General features: G+C 38.1%; 1 protein-coding gene across 2 annotated transcripts in view; it reads right to left on the bottom strand.

Moving 5' to 3' along the window:
* Positions 1-22,529, bottom strand: part of WDR11 (WD repeat domain 11) — a 37,667-nt gene extending 15,138 nt beyond the window's left edge. Inside the window, exons 1-15 of one of the 2 annotated variants that reach the window (XM_058810315.1) lie at positions 22,423-22,529; positions 21,387-21,498; positions 17,937-18,090; positions 16,925-17,098; positions 15,704-15,890; positions 15,068-15,233; positions 14,737-14,851; positions 13,167-13,362; positions 12,016-12,119; positions 11,352-11,528; positions 9,957-10,041; positions 5,211-5,317; positions 2,122-2,197; positions 570-678; positions 143-267 (exon numbers count right to left, since the gene is read on the bottom strand). In XM_058810315.1, the coding sequence (XP_058666298.1) occupies positions 143-267; positions 570-678; positions 2,122-2,197; positions 5,211-5,317; positions 9,957-10,041; positions 11,352-11,528; positions 12,016-12,119; positions 13,167-13,362; positions 14,737-14,851; positions 15,068-15,233; positions 15,704-15,890; positions 16,925-17,098; positions 17,937-18,090; positions 21,387-21,498; positions 22,423-22,508 (1,973 nt within the window). In that variant the 5' untranslated portion in view covers positions 22,509-22,529. The remainder of the gene's footprint in view (positions 1-142; positions 268-569; positions 679-2,121; positions 2,198-5,210; positions 5,318-9,956; positions 10,042-11,351; positions 11,529-12,015; positions 12,120-13,166; positions 13,363-14,736; positions 14,852-15,067; positions 15,234-15,703; positions 15,891-16,924; positions 17,099-17,936; positions 18,091-21,386; positions 21,499-22,422) is intronic. The other variant, XM_058810316.1, reaches the window with a different exon arrangement.
* Positions 22,530-23,006: the final 477 nt, after the last annotated feature.

Here is a 23,006-nt window from a genome sequence, read left to right as displayed (position 1 = left end):
AAACTAAAGGGAGGTCCATAAAGTTCTTTTGCTTGCTGTGTACTCAACAATCAGTTCCAAACTATTCTTTTCATTAGAAGAATGGCACGTGGTGGGAAACCAACAATTGCTGTAGCCCAGGAGTCCCTCAGGAGGGGGATACCTGATCACAGAGGATTCCACACTGCTGACTTCAGTGTCTGGTGCCACTGTCTGCCGGGCCATGGCCTCCCTGGCTGCCAGCTGCTTCTTCCTCAGGCTCTTTAAGTTATGGGAAGGTGACCACTCCTGTGGAAAATAACCCAGGAAAAATGCAAAAGACCAAGGTTTATTCCCTGAATGTACTGGGCTTTATAATGATTTCCAAGGAGATTGCTCTCTGCAGTACCTCCCTCCATCACCCAAGGGGCAGAGCAGATTTCTTCACCAGAACTTCCTTTTTTCCTGCCTCCATTTGGTGAAGATGAAATATTAAAGCACTTCTCTGTATATGCTACAGCTACAGTAACACTTGCTGCAAAATTGTTCAAAGATTTTACACTATTTCAATGTATTACATTTATTAAAATGTAACAGAATTTAGTCCTTACCAGAGCAGTGGCTGAAGGGAAGTTTTTAGACATTTCTCTGAGCAGAGTGCAAGTTCTGACATCCCAGATCTCCAGTGGTTTGTCTTTAAATACCACAGCTAGGTACTGCCTGAAACAAATGAGAATTTACTCCAGCAAGAGTCATTTGAGCATTTTCCTTCACTTGTGTTGTGTTCCTTCACTCTGGAGACCCTGAAAAACTAAAAGCTAGCAGAGCAAATCAAATCCCCCTCTGAAGCTTGTGATTCCCTTGAGTTACTGAGGAGCAAAAGAATGTCTGAAACACAGTTCTCCTCAAAGCTAACAGAATTATAAATTTCTGCCAGGTGCTTCTGCACAATTACTGTGGAGGAGACAAGGGGAATAATTCAGAGAGAGCAGCAGCACATCTGAGCTCACCATGTTCAGCCTGAGTTGATGGCACAAAATACCAGAAAAACACACAAAACTGCAGGCTGGACAGAGATTTTTCCCTCCTGCAGATGCATGCCAGTTCCCAATCCCAGGATAAATGAGCACAAAATCATCCCACACTAAACCACTTTTCAGCCATATCTTCAGACTGCTCATCTGTGGAGCTGGGTGAGTGTAAACACCTTTAATCCACCACTTTTCACATTTAACTTGAAAATACAGAGGCCAGGCAGCAATTTGTCCTCTCAGGCACTGCATTCATCTCCCTGCAAGTGAACCTCCTTTCCTGTCTCACTCAACACTCTCCAGCCTCTTCATCTAAGCCCAAGGCTGCTCTTAATTTTTAATGCATTATTAAGAACATTATATGGCTGAACTCTTCCAGATTCTCTGGAACTCCTACACACAAAAATACTCCTGTGCAAGATAGAGTATTATTATTTTTTTTCCTCCACTGTAAAGAAGAAGCTTTTAAGATTTAGAGACCATGCTCTATTAAAATCAATACTATTTTAATTTCATTTATAAAAGAAAGTGAAGTAATTTTCTAGAGTACTACAATTATTTTTTTTGATACAATGAAGATCAGGACCTCCTGTCACAGGCATGAGCTCAAAATTATGAAGACTTGAAAGGAAACAATTTGGTCATTTATTAGCTGACTTTTCAAACAACTGTATCTCACATCTGGTCTTCCAGCAGACAATTATTGCAAAGATGTGAAATATTTACAAAAGCTAAATAGATATGAATAATTTTTAATGCCAAACTTCCTTGTTTTAAGTAAGGCTTAAGTTATAGAAAAGTGAATTAACTCATAACAGAATCATAGTTGAAAAACACTTATTCTCCTTAATATTATCAAAAAGCCTGTTCAGTAAACACAATACCTGTAAGAAATAAAATATTAATTACTGATTTTGCAACGTGATTGGATCCTGAAGTGACAAAGTCAACCACAGAAACAATCACAGCTTTTTCACTTGGAATTAATATTCTGAATAATTTTCCTCTTGATGCTGTTGAATATTTTACTATACACTCTGGAGTGCTTTTATTCTTGGAATGTCTATGATCTTCTGAGGATTTTCATGCAGCACAGTGAAATTTATAAACCTCCCAAGGCTGAGGCACTTACTTCAAATGAGACACCTTGATCATTTCGATGGCTGGCTCGTCATTGCCTCGCTCCCCCCGGAACGCAACGCTCCTGCCTGCAGCACAGAGCAGGGGAGAAAGCAACAGCCAATAAACTGAACAGAAACTGGGAAATTTCAATAGAAACTGCTCTGGTTCTAAACAGAACCAGCTTACTAACCAAGCCACAACATCTCCAAATCACCTGTCATCTCTAAAGTTACTCTTGTCATTGTCAGAGTTTTACTGTGTTTCATATTACTGCAGAGTTCATCATTAAAATCTCCAAGTTTACATTAAATGTATTGTAAACTCTATTGTAAAATCTTTACATTAAATTTATTGTAAACTTTGCTCCTAAATCTTTACAATAAATTTATTGTAAACTCTCCTCCCAAATTTTTACAATAAATTTATTGTAAACTCTCCTCCCAAATCTTTACATTAAAATTACTATAAACTCTACTCCCAAATCTTTACATTAAATATATTGTAAACTCTGCTCCTAAATCTTTACAATAAATTTATTGTAAACTCTCCTCCCAAATCTTTACATTAAATTTACTGTAAACTCTACTCCCAAATCTTTATATTAAATACACTGTAAATTCTGCTATCAAATCTTTACATTAAATATATAGTAACCTCTGCTCCTAAATCTTTACATTAAATACATTGTAAACTCTGCTGTCAAATCTTTACAATAAATTTATTGCAAACTCTCTTCCCAAATCTTTACATTAAAATTACTATAAACTCTACTCCCAAATCTTTACATTAAATATACTGCAAATTCTGCTATCAAATCTTTACATTAAATATATTGTAAACTCTGCTCCCAAATCTTTACATTAAATTTACTGTAAACTCTACTCCCAAATCTTTACATTAAATATACTGTAAATTCTGCTATCAAATCTTTACATTAAATATTTTGTAAACTCTGCTCCCAAATCTTTACATTAAATATATTGTAAACTCTGCTGTCAAATCTTTACATTAAATTTATTGTAAACTCTCTTCCCAAATCTTTACATTAAAATTACTGTAAACTCTACTCCCAAATCTTTACATTAAATATACTATAAACTCTGCTCCCAAATCTTTAAATTAAATTTATTGTAAACTCTGCTGTCAAATCTTTACATTAAATATTTTGTAAACACTGCTCCCAAATCTTTACATTAAATTTATTGTAAACTCTGCTCCCAAATCTTTACATTAAATATATTGTAAACTCTGCTGTCAAGTCTAACTCCTGACTCACTTCCAGAGCACAGCAACTCAAAAGGATGCATCAGAATTACATAAATATAGAGAGTTCCAAGAGTTATTATTTTCCACTCAAAGTCAATGAGAGATTCTCTCCATTCCCTGAGGAGGAAATTCATTAATAGATTTCAATTTTGATAAGAGCAATTAACTGTGCCATGAACTGTGAGAGAATTTCATGGTGAGCTACACTCTACACTTATCACAACCATTCCCTCTTCCTTTCCAGCTAAAATAGTAAATCTTAAGAATCTATAATTTCAGCCCCAAGAAAATTTTCATCCACTTGCAGGAAATGTTGCAGAATTATAGGTGTTAGAGATATATTTATCAAAATAATGACCTACAAGCAGCATCTTCTATGCAAGTTTCATTCTCCTTAGCTTCAAGGAAAATTCAAGCTATAAACTTTAGCTCCTCTTGTAGCTCACAGCTAAATCACTTAAGCCAGCTGCATGAATAAATCTAGTTATAAGAACATGAGTTAGAGCTCTCCTGTCAGAGGGTACTGGAATTCTTTCTTCTCTGTTTTCAACATCTTAGCAATTTTCTTTCATATTTTTGTTCAGAAATGTACATGGGAGTTTTGTCAAAGTAAGTCTGAATCAGCAGAGTTTTCCTGGGCCTAAATGAGGAAGTTGGGCTCCTAAGTGAGGGAAGAAGCAAAAATCAAAAAGTTAAATTGAAGTGCCTTTCCTGAAAGACTTAAAAGAGGAAATGTACTATTTTTAAGCAAACAAAATGCTAAAGTCTCATGTATTAATATTTATTCAAAACTTGGTTGCCTGCAGAAATTCTGAACCTTTGAGGACTTCTGCCTATAAATGTTCCATACTGATTTACAAGCTGAGTGAAAAATCAGATTCCCATTTTAAATTAGATTAATTTCCCAGTGCAGGTATCTTTTCTGCTTTGATTTTAAACAGATGAACAAAAGACATTATATAAAAAAACTTTACAATAATATCATGCTACAAGAACAACCTCTCTGTGCAGCACCCTGGAAATACAACAACCGAGGTTTTTCCATAAGTTTAAAAAAGAAAACAATTAAAAAGTCACTTTGTACAAACCAATTCAGAATTAGCCATGTGCTACAAGATTCAGGCTCTTCAATTAGAATTTAAGTGGCTCCAGGTTTTCATATTCAAAAATAATGTAAAATTATTGAAGTGCTTCCTGTTCTGGGCTGTGTAATCTCCCCAGTTATATCTCTTCTTGTGCAAATACTGAGTTCATTACAAATGTATTTATCAGCCACTATGAGGCCAAAATAGTTGTAAACTCTTAATTTTGCTATCAACAGTGTCTTTTAACAGTTATTTACTTTTTAACCTTTCCAATTCTTCATAAAAGTATCAGTTTTTTTATTGTTTTAAATCTCTTTTACACTTATTCACACTCAAATCCTGACCATGTGCAACACAGCAAATGGTTTGACACTATTTCAGGGGCACACAAAACAGTGGGTGGAGACTTTGACAAAACACATTTGGAAATATGGAAATGTGAGCAGTTTGTGAACAAAATCCACCACTAATACCCCATGTGGCTTCTCCTAAACCCCCTGCTGACACTTCTAGTTGTTTTGATAAGTCCAAGATGTTTTTGCAAAGGTGCTGGTTTAAGTCTGTCTGCAGAGCACCAGACAAACCACAACTTGTGGCTTCACAACGAAGAGCAGGAACAGTTAAAGCTCCTTTATTATTTTATTTTGTCAGGACAACAGAAAGAATAATAAAAAAAATAGTAGTCAGAACTTGTCACTCCCCAGCAAATCTGTCAGCTCCTGGAGCAGATTTCCCAGGGAACACAAACCTGTTGGAAGGTCCACCAGCTGCAGCTCATTCCTGACCAGTCCCAGATTGTTGGGTGTTGATGTGGCAAAGGAAATGAAGCCAGTCAAGCTGATCCACTCAATTCCCCTGTGATCAGGAGGAAATACACGGAGCATATCAACTAAAATATTTGAATTGTTAGAAACCTGAACTGAAGTATTTTTTTTTTCACATATATTCTTAAAAACCCAGCACAGATGTAATTTTATACATTTTCTGGAAACATCATATTTAAGCATAAAAGGAAGCTACACATTAACAACTATGGTGTGAATATAAGTTACTGAATTAAATTTAAGAGCAGCTTTCTTTTCAGACTGCATTAACTCTACTTTGGTTAAATAAAAAATTCAGGTATAAACACTGTTAACTTCTGCAAAAAGCCCTCACAGATACTCAGCACTAGAGTGGATTAAAAGCCCTGCTGTGATCAAATCAAGAGTTACTATCAAACAACTCCAAATTCCCAGCACACAGGAAAATACTCAAGTGGGTGGCAGTGTGGGTTGCCTTATTTCTTTCAGTCCAGAGAGAGGAGAAATAAAGATGATATAAAAAGAGAGGCCCTGAAGAGATTTCATAAAAAACCAAAAACCTGGCTTTGGTTTTGGTTTTTTTTCTTTTAGATCACACCAAAGCAGCTCCCAAGCAAATCACGTTGCAGTGCTGAAAGGATGTAAAGTGCTTTAATAAATAAATTTAAACTCAACAGAACATATTGGCAGCACAGATGGACTCTCAGCCAATTCCTGAAACACACCACAGGCAAAAGAGACAGAAAGTGGCACTGGGTGGGACTGTCCCTAAATAAGACCCTTCTCCAGCCCTTTTCCAACACACACTTGGTGCCTGCAAAAATTGCTTTATCTGTGAAATAAATCAGGGAACTCTTCTAAAGAAAATTGAACTTAAATACACACCTGTGCCCAACTTCATTTTAACACAGATAAAAGGATTTAAGGTTTCCTCAAAGCCTTCAAACACAGATTATTTAAGAACTGTTCCCAGGCCAAGTATTCTGGTTCCTCAACTGCCTGCTTTGGAAGAATGTGTGTGCAGCATGAGAAAAATAAATAACAATATTTAAGATTTACTGTCAGTAAATCCAACTCACACTGCGTTAAGTAGAAGTTTCCTAAATACAATGTTCATGGGTGAAATCAAAAAGCACTCCCAAAATATTCTGCACTTACAATTTACAGCCATTTTTATATTATTTTAGTTCAAGCTTTAAAAACATGGGAAGCTTTATTCCTAAATCCTCAAGAAAAGGTAAAAATTTAGGACCCAGTCTTTTTCCCAGCAGGACCTATGAAAGTTCAACCATTAATTTCAATCAAAATGAGAAGTATTCAATTATTAATTGAAACATTTCAGGCATGATTGAATAGAAATCTGCAAGTGCAGTAATGGGTGACACTGTAAGTCTCCAAAGGGTCATAAATCCAGGGAGCTTTCTGAAATGGAAGAAATGTGAATTCTGACACTTTTCCACTTATCTCAGCTATGATTTTTGGAAAAAGTCCACTCCTAATGCATTGTTATTGCTGGTAGTTATTCTCCATTCTCCTGCAAAGACCTGAAGCATTTTGCACACTTCTTTCATCAGCTCAGATTGAACAGGGCAAGTCCTTTTCTCTGCTGCTGCCTGGCCATCTGTCAATAGCAATAAAAATCCACAGAAACCCAAGACACTCGAAATCAAGAGGAAACCTTAGCTCAGCTAACTGCTTGCACCTAAAACAACATAATTTTGTCACTGTCATACATAGAAATTGAAAATCTGAAGACAGTGGTACAAATTTTAATGATGGAAACAAGTAAAGGCTTCCCTATTGAAACAGCAAACATTTCCTAATAAAATCATATTTGCCTACCAGAATTAAGGGTTACATTCAGCTGTCAACCACTTCTCAGAATGAATCCACTCTTTTAAAATGCAATATTTAGAGTTTCTATACATTCAACTTGTCTCAGTTACTTCAGGAGTGAGACTCAAGTTGTTTTGATTAATGTTTCCAATGCAAACAAATCACAAAGTGCACTGGAGTGGATAAAAACACAAATTACATTTCTAGTTGGGAATAGATTGTTGTGACTTTATGACATGGCAGCTGCTAGTTAAATTTAGGGATTCTAAGAAAAAGAGAAAGGCAAAATGGGAAATTAAACCATATGTGCTCCCAAAGTGGTGGTAGATATTTTTCATTCTAATTTCTCTATTCAAGGAAAGTTTTTTTAAAGAGGTGATGAATGTTTGCAAAGCAGTTTCCCAAAGAGCAGGCAGCTGAAATTCAAATGCTAAACCAGCTTCAATTGAACAGCTAAAATTTGGATGTAATGTAGCAATTTCCAAGTTGTGCCTGCAGGCCACAGACATTCTTGTTACAGTCATTGAGATTTTAATTTTAAAAATAAAAGCTGTTGCAGCCTTGAACTTGCTGAGCTTCAGTGACAAAGAATGAGCAGCTCTGCTCCAGTCTCAGCTATTTCAGTACCAAATAAGCAAAAGCAGCACTGAGAGTGCAAATGTGCCACTGAACTGAAAGCTGCACTGCAGGATTTTTATTTGCATGTCTCAAAAATAATCTTCTCTGCACTGAAGGTGTTTTATTATCTCCTGTATTCCCTACTGTCCCCAGGTATCAAACTTGGTTATTTCTTCATTTCCCCCCTCACTTACACTCCTGGCAGTGGCCTGGTTGATTTTCCCTCTTTGTGTGCTTTAAGCATTTCTGCTGCTTCTTACCTCCATCTCCTTATAAAAATAAAATTAAACTCAACAGAAAAGTATTTACTTCCATAATTCTAAACAAATAGAGAAAGCTAAGTAATAATCATAAATAAAATTAAAATTCAAGGTTACCCACAAGTATGAAATATCTTAAAAGTAAGGACAGCAAGGAAATTCTTCCCCCTTCTAGTCACAAGACAAAGTTTAAATAAAAACAAACAAAAAAACGACCAAACAAAAAAATCAGCAAAAATAGTTACAAAATAAATCAGTATGTGACTACACATGTAGAACACTTTAATCTCAAAAAGAAAAAAAAAATCATAATAACAAACACCCAAACAACTCAGAGGCCATTAATTCAGAACACTTGTTTTGTAAAGGGAAATTGCCTTATTTTTATTACATTCTCTTCCTAAATAAAGAGCACTGAGGACTCTGCTGGCCTTGAGTTACAATTTCAGGCTATTCTCAATTACCTGCTAAAATAATGATGGTCCCTGAAGGTGTTCTTTCAGATAAAATGGAAACAGAGGCATTATTCAATCCATCCACATTTTAGAGGTAAAGTAACAATTCCCAGTGAAAGAAGAACTTTTGCACTCCATGAAAATTAATTTAAAAAAAAGAATCTCCATGCCTTCATCTAAATTGCTTGAAGCATTCCCTTGAACTTGTAAAAATTATGTAGAAAATCATTCAGATAATTGAGGAAACGAACAAATATTTAAAAGATTTACCCTGATAACAGCTTAAGGGTAAATAAAATTCACAAACATTTTATAGAATTTTAAAAAGACCGGTTGAGGGCATTTACTAGAAAGGAAATATATTATTTAAGTTTCTCAAAAGCTGCAAACCCTTTACAAAACTGAAAAACCCAAACTAACAATACTTCCAGTAATGCACAAAGCTTTTTTTTTCTAAATTGTGTTTATTTCCTCCTCCCTCTCCATTTTAATTTCTTTTTTGACATGTGAAATGCAAGTAGGGGTTTTCATTTTGAGTTCTATAATCACTGTCATAAAAAAGGACTCTCCTCTTGTGCTGCATAACAGAAAGTAAAATTAAAATAATTTCATGTGTAGTTAACGGTATGAAACCAAGAGGTTTAAATGGTTTAGAAGAGAAAGAGCCAAGTAATCACACCACAAACATAAAGAAAATTTCTTCATTTTGGTGGTAGATTCCAAGCAGGTTTCCACAATGAACTCTCAGAGCTGCCTATTCTCAGCACCTTGCACTTTCCTTAACTTTCTGCAGAATGCACAGTAAAGTGCAGACTTTAACCAGATGAAGGCTTCACAACAGAATTCTAATACAATTTTTATTAATATTTGTACTAGAAATTAGTATTTTATTTTCATGCTTAAATCTGCCTGGAAATATTTATCCAGCAAGCAGCACCTTGAATATCTGTGCCATCAGTTATCCAAAAATTCTGCCATTGTGTGCACAGAAACACACAGCAGGAAACCTTTAAAACTTACTCTGCTCCTTCACTGGATGGATAAATACTGATTCCTACATTCAGTCTTTAAAAATTATTTTTACTTCCCTTGAGATTAAAACTCTCAACAGCAATTTCAGCCCCAAGGACATAAAGTAAATAAAGCCTGACATACCAACCAGCGTTATTTCAAAGGACTCAATCCCAATAGTTATAGAATAAATAAAGTTTCTTGTCCTAAAAAGACTTGTTTGTCCTGCAGTGCAGTGGAGAGGCTGGAAGTAGTTGATATCCATCCCAGATCAGCAGGCACAGATGCAATTCCAATATTTCTTTCAGTGTAATTTTCATTACAGCTTTGTCAGGGTGCTACAGCTCTCACACAGCAAAGGCAGGGTAGATAAATCTACCCTGATTTCATGAACAATTTTCCTGATTTCATTGACAGCAAGGCAAGACACCCACACTGCTGGGTAACATCACTCAGCTGTTTCAGCATTGTTTCCTAGAAGGATTAGAGCAGGGATTAAAATGAAACTCACTTGACTTCACAGGAATGGATGCTTAGCTCTTTGTGGAGGAGTCCACTTGTGAGGTGAAACACCAGGACAGAGCCATTGCTTGTACCTATAAAAATTGATAAAATAATATAGGCACACATATTATCCTTTTCTTCCATGCTTTAGTGAAAATACAGGATTAACAGCTATTTCTCTCTCTCTTATTTTTACATACCTGTAACTAATAATATCTTACAATTTTACAAAAAAACTATGTGAATTTCTACCACTTAAATCCCAAATATTAAACCCTCTGCAGCCACTGATACCCCCTTGGATCAAGACATTTTCCCAAACCTTTTTGCAGAGCCTGCTGAAAGTCTGATTATTTTCCTCACATTTCCACAACACACCCATCCAGCTGAAGAAGAAAGGAATGTTCTTTTTGCTTCGATTACAGGAGATGAGTAAATGCATCAAGGAAATGTTTTAACTGTTATCCCCCAATAATGCCAGGGGAGAAACTTGTGTAGATTTTATGGAATCATTAAAGCAATTCTGCTTTCTCACCCTGAAATAATGACTTCTTCCAAATTAGAAATCAGTAATCTAGTAGCTTTGAGCTTCAATTACATCAAAAACCCTCTGAAACACTGAAACTTACAATTTTCCATTAGACACTTCATTATATTCATATCAACCCCATGAAATACAACAATGGATACCTAAAGAGCCATTCAGGTATGTTAAGAGAAAAGACCTTGCTGTAAATGCCTTTATACCTGTTTTCTAATCTTTATGTTTCAACTTTTTTAACAGTTGCAGCTCATGGGAAACCACAAGTTACATTTTAGCAGCATCACATCATGACATGATGGACTGCCTATGGTTTAGAGCTCTGAAAGAAGATGCCAGAAAAATCAGCTTTAAATAGGAAAAATTCTGAGTTAATACATCAGGTGCTCACTGGCAACTATTCTAATAGCTAGATGAGTTTAACTACATTTGTGGTAAGACAGAATAGATTCGTCCTGAAAAAATAATGTGCTGCAAGTGTAATTTTAGAAATTCATATCAGAGCAAAAATAAAATCTCTGTGAAGTTCATTTGCTTGCTGTAGGAATGCAGGGCTGCAGAAGTCCCTGTTTCCTGACATTCAGGATAAAGTGGGAGCAACACATAAAATGCTGAGTGTAACAGCAGACCAATATCAGGATAAATAAAACCTTGCTACTACATTGCATTTTTCAGGTAGCATTGTTGAAACCCAGGGCAAGAAAAAAGAACCCAAGGACTCACAGGACCAAACCAATACACGGGTCAGTATTGGCAATAAATTACACAGCATCAACTGATACTTTTTTTTTTCTGTACCAACAACTATATTTGAATTTAATACAGGATCTATTACTTCAGAATTCTGCTGAAGGCACTCACCAACAGCAAGGATGGGCTCATACTGTTTGATGTTTTTGGTGGTGAGGGGCGGGCACATGCGGATGGCGAAGGGAGGCAGAGGCAGCCCTGACAGAAGTCCTGTCAGCAGGAATTTGAGGTGCACTTCCTGCAGGAATGAATTCCTCAGCTCTTCTCCAGGGCTTGCACCCTGCCCTGCTTAAAAGTGAAAGCTCTTGTTAGCATGAAGTTTTAGTTGGAGATGTTATAGAAAGTTTTCAGACTGAAATTTGTATTAAAAAAATTTACAAAGAATGTATAAGACACATTTCTTCCTCTTGAGCTTGGCATGATGAAACTTTTCTGAAGACTGGTTGCTCTTTAGAGTTCACAAAGAGGGGATGTGTCAGATAAATTGGCTTCTAAGATTAATAACAGAAAATCAAAATTCCAAATTGTCCAAATTCCATTTCAAAATACTTTTTATCTTCAAAGAAAATGAACTTTGGAACATTGATCCTCAACATAAAATCCTCAAGAGGATTCATTTGATGATTTCTTTAGCAAACAGGAATTCTTCCTTTTCAGAACTACTATTAGAGAAAAATTCTAAAAAATACCTTAAGTTTTTAAGTAAGGCAAGATGTGCAATGATTCAAAACCATGAGAAATTAGTAGCAGTGGGATCAATGAAATAAATTCTTACCAATCATGTTGTCTAATGAGAGGTCTGGAAGTTTATTTTGGAACGCTCCCACAGGGATTCCACAGAAGGAGACTGGGGAATACAGAGGTGAAGCACTGGAACTGCTGCAAGAGAAATGGGAACAGGTTCCTCCTGCAGGCACCATCTCCATCCCCAAGGGACTCAAAGTGCCCCTTTATTTTGGGCAGCCTTGGCAGCTGTGTCCTGCTGGGCTGGAGCAGGTCTGTGTCACCAGCTAAGAGCACAGACTTAACTGCCTCTTATAATATTATATTTTTCCAGACAAAGATCAATGTTTTAGAAATAACCCTTAAGAACAAAAGAAGTAAAAACCAATTTAGATTCTAAACAGCTTTCCTGGATATGCAGCACAAGGAATCCATCGAGCACTATTTTTGGGAGCACTCAACATAAAAACACTAAATCTCTGATGAGCAACAAGAGGATCTATGTTGAAAACCTGGTACTACTGACGTTTAAAAGAACATTTCTTTTATGGCAGTAAGTTATTTATTTTATTCCATAGTACTTTGAAGGGTTATTGCAGCAGACCAACCTTAATACATTGACTGTTCCAAGCACTGTATCACTTCCCACAGTATTTTGAGAGACTGCTCCAAATCTAAAATTCTAAAGGCTCTGTGTATAAAACCATTTTTTATACCACCATATTTCAGTCACCTACTGTGCAGCTTCATATTGCTCAGTGTCAACTTCACACAAATCCAGTAGAAAGCCATTCCTCTACTAAAAGTGTAATTCTTACAGACTCATTTTGGTCCTTACATGTGAAAGTGAGGAATTCATTCCTAAGAGAAGTTATATGGTCTGAAAAAGCCAAATGAGAGGAAAATGCTTCCCCAAAATAAAACAAATAGTCATTCTAACTTTTTTTTTAGTCCAGACACTAAGGGTGGAACTGCCTTAAAAAAAAACAAAACAAAAAAAGAGTAACTACAGTTCCTGCACTTCCTCAAAGAAAGGGAACTGATCTATCTGGAAGACATAATTTGTTCCTCTTCCTTAACTCACACACATGTACAGCACATGAAGCACTTCCAGGCACAGAATGATCACTCTAAAATACAATGAAACACTGAACCACTTGGAAAAAAAAAAGGAGCTTCGGTAAGAAAAGTAAATGCCATTACCTGTTGCGCACATTTCTGCCCGAAATGCAGGATTTTAACTCCCAGATCATCACCCTGCCATCACTGACTATGAGAGCTGCAGCGTTCTCATTCACTGGGCAGCACACCATGCTGAAGGGTCGCACTGTTTTGGTCACCCTGATGGCATCACACTGACTCCTTAAATCATACACCAGCTCCTGAGCTGGCTCTGCATCTGCAACACCAACCAGGGAGCACAGAGTGAACAACACGGGATGGAGCAATCACAAAGGGAGAAATGTGAACCACAACTGAGCACTCTCTGACTGAAATCCATGTGCAATCAAAAAAAGAGAAATGTGAACCATGACTGAGCACTCTGACTCAAATCCATGTGCAATCAAAAAGGGAGAAATGTGAACCATGACTGAGCACTGACTCAAATCCATGTGCAATCAAAAAGGGAGAAATGTGAACCATGACTGAGCACTCTGACTCAAATCCATGTGCAATCAAAAAGGGAGAAATGTGAACCACGACTGAGCACTCTCTGACTGAAATCCATGTGCAATCAAAAAGGGAGAAATGTGAACCATGACTGAGCACTCTGACTGAAATCCATGTGCAATCAAAAAGGGAGAAATGTGAACCATGACTGAGCACTCTGACTGAAATCCATGTGCTTCCTGCGCAACAATCAGGAAAAACAACCAAAAACAACACTCTTGATCTTGCTGTACACAACAAAGCTCTGAAAAGTTCTCAAAAATGTAACTATATACATGTATTCATATGTATATACTTTTTATATTTATATTTACACATACCTATAATTTATATTTATAAAAATATACATAAATTTCAAATATTTGATCTATTATTCCATATTTAATATATTATTCCATATGAATCTTGAAAAATCTAAAACAATAACTGTTTCACAGCTGGGCAGAACCTGCTCTCCACAATCCAAAACTCCAGGTTTATTGGTGAAGTTGGAAACCAGTAATGTAGTTCACTAGAAATCAGCAAACTGCCCAAACCAAAATGAACAAACAGAATTCACTATGTTTTCCCTTTTTTCCAGTCTCCACCATTACATTTAAAAGACCACTCTTAGTAACATTTCATGAGACAAAGGTTTAATAATTCAGATTTTAATCTAAATTTAAGCCCAAATCTTAGGTCTAAAATCAATCTTTCCAATTGACCAAATTACTCCCAAAATCTTTTGTTTGCCTAGAAAACATTTTTTTCTTAAAGATAAGAAGAACACAATAATATTTTATTTAAAACATTATTGTACATGTGCCTATTAAGCCACTTACTAATGTAAGTATTATTCAGCAATAAAAGGATATTCAGGATATTAATATATTTAATATAACCTATTTCATACTTAATATCAGGGAATTGAAAAGCTTTTTGAATTTATTTTCAGAATTTGTTGTGGGAAAATACAGCAGAAATTTAAATTTAAATTCAACATATAAGAGACAAAACATAAAAGGGCACTAGATTCACCATCCTGTATGAGGCATGATGGTCATTATTGGTGTTAAATTTTTAATTAAAATGCATCAAAGTTTATTTTTGCCACAAAACTCACCTGGCTCCTCATTTGGAGTTGCAGTGAAGCTGCAGTTGGATCTGCGAACCCTCAGTGTGATACAACCATTTTCATGGAGGCAAAATAACCCATCCCTCTGGAAACAAGGGATTACCTGGGCAAGGAGATGCCTGTTAGATTGCATTTTCAAATTCTTACCCTTTGCAAAGGACACTTTGCAAGGGAGCCCACAATTCCTGATGTTTGAGCAAATCATTAAAAATGTTACTATTAAGGCAACACTTCCATTAATTTCTTCAGCTACAGGATTTGTGACTAAAGAAGTCAATTATTGGAATAAATAACTGAAAAGAATTGAATTCTACCTCACCTGTATGAAAGGCACCCCTGTCCTTTCAATGGCAATCACACCCACTGTCTGATTCACTTCCAAGTCAAGAATCAGAATTTCCCTGGGATACAGTAAGAGCATGTAGTTTCTTTTGGAAGGCAAATATGACAACTGAAGACAGTCATTGAGTGTTACAGATTCAGCACTGTAAAATCAGACAGGAACTTTTATCAGGGTGTGTAATGAACAGATCAAATTCAAAATAAAATTAGAAGTTTCATTTTCCCTGCAACTGCATTTTTTCATGTGATCTATATTTTGGGCACAAGGCAAATGCAGATTTCTATTTCTCTGTCAGAGCAGTGCAAAGCACCACTGACTTCCAAAACCACATTCTGTTGACTTTTGTCTAAATAAGATTACAGATTAATTTTAACAATTGCACTTCATTCAAATGGAACAAGTGTAATTCCTGCACATCTCAAATGCAAAGCAATTCACTTAGGAACAGCACTGGCTGCCCTGACATTTACTGGCATTCATGAGAAATTACCCTCAGCCACTGCTTACCTCAATTTTGTATCTTGTGTATATTTCCTTACAGCCTTTAACCTCAGCACATTGACAGCATCAAGTACACAAAGCAGTAACTGAGAAGAAATATTTGCAACCTACCTTGGTTTTTCATTACTGATCAGGATTTTGACTTTATCAAGGGCCTTTTTGGCCCCTGTAGCAGCAGCCAGCTTGTTGTGAGAAGGGCTGGAATGGGGACTGGAGATGTAAACTTTCTTCCCTGAGCTGGCAGGAGCTTTGGAAGGGGAGAAGTCAGAGATGAACACTATTCCTTCACTGGTGAGCACTGGACCAAGAAAGAAAAATAGCACAGTTCAGGATGCAATTTGATTGTGGCATTCCATTTTAATGAGGAGAATGCTGCTAACTTGACTAATACTGTATCAGACACAAAACTCCTAATTCTACACAACCAGCACTTTCTAACTGAAAGAGCAGCAGATGATCCATTAAAATCAATTAATACCAAAAAACCCTTTATTTTTATATTAAAAACTAAAGTATTTCTTGCAGAAACTCAGTTATTCTCTCTCACCAACTGTTTTTCTTTAAGATTCACAATGCAAATAGAAACAGAATACAAACTGACTGTATCACTATTTTTTGTTCTCATGCAGAGCATTGCTCAAATAATCATTAATTCACATTATTTATGTTGCAGCACAAAGCTCAGCTGTACAGCTGAAGTGTTTATAGAAGACTGAATGATATGGCAGATAAAAAAAACCCAAATGACAAAGGCTGAAAACTGCACTGTCCCATTACAGGTCAGAAGTGATGAAAATAAATTCAAGAATAAAATGGTGACTCTCCTATTTCTCTGAGTTTCTCTCTGCTAAAATTAATAAATCTGCACTGCATCCCCGTTGATATCTGGATCACTTCTGGTACTGATCTCACACTGAGTCCTCTAAAATCCCTTCTGTTGAAAATAACATTTATTCTTGGTCTACTTATCTCACTGGCTTCTCCCTCAGCACCTATCCCTTTTTAGCCTTTTACATTTCACAGGGCTCTCTATCCTTGGCTTCCTCCAGCTCCCTCTACAACCTTCACATTTCCTTTTGTAAAGTCTCAAAGTTTTCAGATTTTTAACCTCCCCACTCATGCCTGCTTTCCCCCTTCCCACACAGCAGCACCTTCTGCACTAACAATCCACACTGGCCAAAGGCTCCCTGTTTTTGCTTTCTGACTTTTTACTGGCATTTCTGACATTATTCTCTCCCATCCATTACTTTTAATTTCAAATTCACATTCCAGTTTAACAATTTTCCTGCTCACACATATCCAGGCCCCACTGTTTTATACATATAAACTTACAAGCTAAATGTGAGGGATCAAAGGGATCAAATGAAAAAGACAGGATATTTTCAGCATAACTTTTCTTCCAAAGTTTGGTGCCTGTGTCTGCATTCCACAGTACAATATAATTTGGTGGGTGAACTGCAAGCAGCAAATCTCTGGAAGCATCTTGATTCCACAGCCACTGCATGTCTGTCAAAAGAAATAGGGAACAAAATTAATATTTGGGATGGTATCAGTTTGGATCTGGTCAGAAATATCTTCTTCACTCTAAAACCTTTTAATCAGTCTTAACTCCAAGAGTAAAATGAAACTGAGTGTAACACTCAGCCCTTTCAGAGGTAGTAAGAGCTTTCCCTGGTTTCACAGAAAATAAAATGGCCCAAAATGCTGCATAAATCCTCAAATGGAATGGTCAGAACTTCTCTGAACCTTCAGTGTATTGGTGTCAGGAGTAAACAAAACCCAATTTATAATGCACACACAAACAAAAAGTAATAAAACTAAAATAAATGATAGTCAATAAACAAATTTTCAGTGGCCCAGTATGAGATTTAAAAAGTTGCATTTTCTTTCACAGGATTTATAAAACAGAATAATTACAAAAACTAAACAACCTAATTTTATAAGAAGACTTTTACATAATAGATTTTAAAAGCCCACCAGGTATAATATAAACATCATCACAAATTTTTTAAATGCTCCAAAAAACCCCAACTGCAGCTGAAGAGCAGGAAGATGTACTTGACATAGTAAATGCTATTATTTCAACCAATAATGTTCATAAAAATAGAATCAAATTTCATTTTTGTCACAAGAAGTTGGAAAACATCACCATAATGAATTAAATCTCACAGCATTCCTCTGGGGAAAAGTAAATCTTCCATTTACAAGCAAACACACAGAGGGCTAGTAATCCCAACAGGAAAATTCCCTGTCAGCACTGAGCAGTTGATAAAAGGCAGGTGATGGATTTGCACACAATGCTCCATAAAACAGCTCCCATTTCACCAGCAGGCACTGTCCTTACCCTGGATGGGCTTTGAGTGCTCCTGGATCTCACAGCGAGCTGCTCCTGTGGCCACATCCCACACTATGATTTTCCCTGTGGCATCAGCAGAAGCCAAACGTAAGGAATATGGAGAGCCAATATTGTGGTGGTAATTCTCCTTAGCCCATTTAACCTGAAAATGCAGATGGGGGTTGGTTAAAGGAGACAAATGGATGGCACAGACACCATAGTTCATGTTTTTCAGATAATGAACTCAATAAAAAAGCACAGTAACAGTGAATGCCAGCAGCACTGTGACATACCTTTAAGCCACCATCACTTGTGTAAATTTAGGGTAGGTCAGCATTGTGCTGCATGGCTGATATTCCCCAATTACATAAATCAACAATACTTCTTCCTGAAGGTAACTACAGCAATCCAGCAATCCAAACATATACATAATGTATATCAAGAATTTACTCAAGTATTTAGAGGAAATCAAATGGCAATGTTTAAGGTTTTGTGGGCACCCACAAACCTAAACCCACTGACTTCCCATCAAATGAAAGCTGACAAATTGTCATTCCATTTTTCTACACATCCTAAAACATGCAATTTTCATAATCTGACAAATGTATTGTGGTATTGGTGAGGAAGGAAGGTTAGTCTTTAATTTATGTGTTGTCTCCTAAGAAAACAAAACCAAGTTATTGCTGACATTTGCTACATTTCTGGTTATTTTCATCCCATTGCCACCATTGATTTCCAGGTACCCCTTTCCAGTTTGGGATTTCAAGCTGCACAGGCTTGTAAACTGGCAATACTTCTGAGAAATCTGGGTCTGAAATCTGAAACACTCTGGCTACAACTCCTCCCAGATTACAAGAGGAGGGATAACACTGACTTCTTCCTTATCTATCCCACATGCTTTTTGCTATCTGCTTTTAAGGTGAACTTCTGCCCCAGGACAGACTGCAGACAGTGGCAGAATAAAGAAACATTACTGCTAAAATTATAGGACTTCACCTGCTACAAAAATCCCACCCTGTGTGCTGTCACTGCCTGTCACAGAAAGGACACAGGACTTTCTGCAGATCCTGAAAATAATGACATTTAAACACTGACACAGCACTTTCATCAGGCACCACTAACTCTGCACCACAAACCAAATTTACAGCAGCATTCAGAGCCCTGCTGGCACCTTTGTGCTGCCCCTCTCAGAGGTGTGAGAAGGATCTGTCTCACAAACCAGCTGAATAAATTAAACAAATGTGACACATGCACAGCACACAATCTCTAACTCTATGAACTCAAAGTATGTTTCTACCAGAATCACAAAGAATTCTTGAGAGACTCTCCTCTACCTACAAATTTCATTTTTGCAATTCCTGCTTCCCTGCTGTTCAAGAAAGAACTACCCCTGGGGATATCTGCAGGTGGCTATGTAAGTGAAATTGTAAAAACCCACAAAGCTATTTATTTCTCAGATAAATGCATATTACTTCAAAGCAAATTCCAAGTCTGGAAAACATCCTTTCTCAAGGGAGAAGCTGTCACAACAAAGCTCAAAACAAGAAAAAAGGAGATCTTTATATGGCCAGCCCTGAGCAGAGCCCACGTGGTGCTCCCACCCCATGAACCTCTTTCCTCTCTGCAGTCCCACTGATCCAACACAGGATCTGACCACCTGCTAAAAGAAATTATATTCTAGCAGTATTAGTCACTCTCTACTTGGCTTCAAAATACAGCAGAATCAGGAACCAGAGGTGATTTAAAAAAAATTTCATAATTCATACCACCTCATTTATAAAGCCTTATTATCACTGTTTATTAATGCCTCAAAAAGGACAGAAAGGTAATTTCAATCCTCTCATTCTTGTGATGGATTAAAAAACTTCTCCTGTAATTAGATTCTCTTCCATAAAAGCATGCTTTCAATACTCTTTGTAAAGGTAAAATCAGATATAATCCACTCCATCCAACATCTTCAGTTCTGTGAATTCTGTGAATACAAACAGCATTTGGACAGATGGGCAACTAACATGGATCCATTTTCAGGGAAGTTCTTACCTATTCCAGACAAAGTTACAACAGCCAAAGGAGAGGATGCATTTAAAGGAAAATAGCAAAATGGACTGTAAAGAGATTATGAAACAATTGGATTTTCTTTGCTTCATAACAGATGTGGTGTGATTTGAATTTTTCAGAAGTGAGGCACAGGTTTTTGGGGAGAAGATCCCCAGTGCACTGAGTTTGCTGGTGGGAAGCTCTACTCCAAGGAGTTTAAGCCAGACCTACACAGCAGATTTCTTACAGCTTATTTGTGCTCTTAGCATCTACAAACTCTTATAAAATAATCTAGGAATTGAAGAAAATTTCTTAGCAATGTAAAGGTATCTGCAATGATCATGGCCCCATAACCATTTCCTATATAATGCCTATTTCTTCACATAAAGGGAATTTTTTTTCATTATTCCATCTCATTAATTAGCCATTTTCTTACAGTCTATTTCTGTTCATAAAGATTCAGGTAGTGGCTTTGAAAAATTAACTCATAAATTGGACTTCAACACTTCTGTTCCTATTGAAATAATGTAACTTCTCAAAGCCAGTGAATGTAACAAAACTTATTAAAATGCTATCACTGTGTTGATCAAAAACTAATTTTGCTACAATTTGTTACCTAAGGTAAGCAAAAATGTTAAAGCAGAAGACACATTCAACCTTTTTCTTCTATCACAAAAAGATCCCACTAAAAAGCCCCCTACCTAAGACTCTATTATTCTTCATAAATTATTGACAGCCTTCTAATAAATACAGCACCTGTGCAAGGACCATCAAACACATCTGCCAGGCAAACAATCCTCTAAACCCTAAGTGAAATCTGTCATTGTCCACAATCAAAGAAAAGATGAACCAAAGAAATACAACCTGTTCCACACTCACCCAAAGTCAAACTCTGCAATTTCAAGTCAAGGACCTTCAAAGGAAAGTACAGGTACCCTGCACTTAAACTAAAATTTTAGCTATTTTATATCACTAAAATAAATGTACAGTTTTGCCTGCTATTGCTCCTTTTCTATAGGTAAGAAAAGAAGGAAAAGCTTAAAAGTAACTTCCTAGACAAATGGTGCACTTCCACAACAGGGAGGATCAGAAAGGGCAGCAGCAGAGAGCTTCATCTGATATTTTGTAATGTTCCTCTTATGTTAATAGCTTTCCTAGAAACATGCTATGTAACACTAGCAAATGTTTCCAGATATTCTATTTTTTATACTCTGTATTTTCCAGAAAGATATACCATCAACCTCAACTCAAATTTCAGCATGCATGATGTGACTTAGCTGCAGAAGAGATCATGTAAAATATCTGTGTTTCACATCAGATTTCATGTCAAAATCACATCAATGAACATCATGTCAAGTGATTTGGAAGGATAACATAAACACCAGAACCAAGTGATAGACAAATAAACCAGGAACATCTCACCTTGACAACACTGGCTTTGTGTCTTTCCAAAACCTGCAAGGTCTGAGCAGAGTTGGCATCCACTACGAGCACGAGGGAATGGCATCCATAGGCAATCAAACCCTGCCAGCCCCTGGGAGAGCACAGAGCATCATCAACAAGGAAAACATAACAAAACCTCTTCACATCAGGAATGAGGGGGTTTTTGATAAGTTGAATGCATGCTACTAGACACTCTATTTGATGTTTATCAGATGGTAAATATTATTTAGTAACATAAAAGCTTTATAAAATAATATTGCACTGTCTGCTGGAGCCCTGAGCCACCACAAAGCAACTCTTTGTGTCCATCTCAGAATTTTCTTCTAAGTTAAAAAAATCACATAGGAATTCATGAAGAGCATTCCCAAAATTTAGATGTAAGAACACAGGGAAGAAATATATTTGCATTGATATAAGTAATTGAATAACTTTTTTATTTATTACTTGTTCATAGACGAAAAAGGAGCATGTCAAGAGTTATTATAGGAACAGTGAAAATCAAGTGAGGCTTGTCTGACTTCAGGAGAAGTTAAGCACAGAATCACAGGATGGTTTGAGTTGGAAGGGATCTTAAAGCCCATCCAGTGTCACCGAGCCATGGCAGGGACACCTTCCACTGTCCCAGGCTGCTCCAAGCCCTGTCCAGCCTGGCCTTGGGCACTGCCAGGGATCCAGGGGCAGCCACAGCTGCTCTGGGCACCTGTGCCAGGGCTCAGCACCCTCACAGGGAACAATTCCTTCCTGGTATCTGATCTCAACTACTCCGCTTCAATGGGCACCCGGCAGGGGCTGGGCACGGCTCTGTCTCTGGGCACGGCTCCGTCCCTGCCCCAGGCGGACAGCGGCACTCCCGGCCTCTCCCGGGCGGGATCCATCGCTATCCCGGCCGCGATTCCCGCCGCTCCTCGGGGCTCTGCGGAGGCCGGACCAGAACCGAGCCCGACCCGCGGCTGAGGCCAAGGGACCGCGGGGGGACCCGGCACCCCTCGCCCGCCCGGCGCGGCCCGGCCCTCACCAATCCGCCGCGCCCCGGTTGGGCGCGCTCAGGGCGCCCGTCAGGGTCCGCGCCGGCAGCTTGATGTTGACGGTGAAGCGCTGCATGGCCAGGCCGGCGGGGAGCGGAGCCGCCCCAGCCGCGGCCGCCGGTGCCGAGCCCGCGGCCCTGCCGGCACCGCCCCGCAGGAAGCGCCGCCTCGGCGCCGGCGCCGCCCGCTCCGCCGGGGCCCCGCGGCCCGGGAACGGCAGTTCCGCCGCCCTGCCTTGCCCTGCTCTGCCCTGTCCCTGCCGGGCTGGGCGGTGTCCGGGGCCAGACGTGGGTCTCAGAGCGGTTTAGGTCGGCAGGGACCGCTGGAGATCACCCACGGCAGCGGCAGACGGGCAGGTGGCGCAGGACGCGGCCAGGTGGGCCGGAGTGCCCTCAGGGAGGGAGATCCCCGCCCTCCCTGTGCAGCTGTCCCAGGGCTCTGCCGCCTTCAGTGTGAAGAATTCCTCCTCATGCTAAGCTGGAACTTGTTGCGTTTTAGTTTTTGGCCGTCGCTCCCCATCCTGTCGCTATCGCTGAAGAGTCTGGCACCATCCTCTGGCACCCCTTAGAGATAT

The sequence above is a fragment of the Ammospiza caudacuta genome, chromosome 9 (assembly GCF_027887145.1).
Source record: "Ammospiza caudacuta isolate bAmmCau1 chromosome 9, bAmmCau1.pri, whole genome shotgun sequence".
NCBI classification, from domain to species: Eukaryota; Metazoa; Chordata; class Aves; order Passeriformes; family Passerellidae; genus Ammospiza; species Ammospiza caudacuta.
This window is presented reverse-complemented; position numbering and strand designations above follow the sequence as displayed.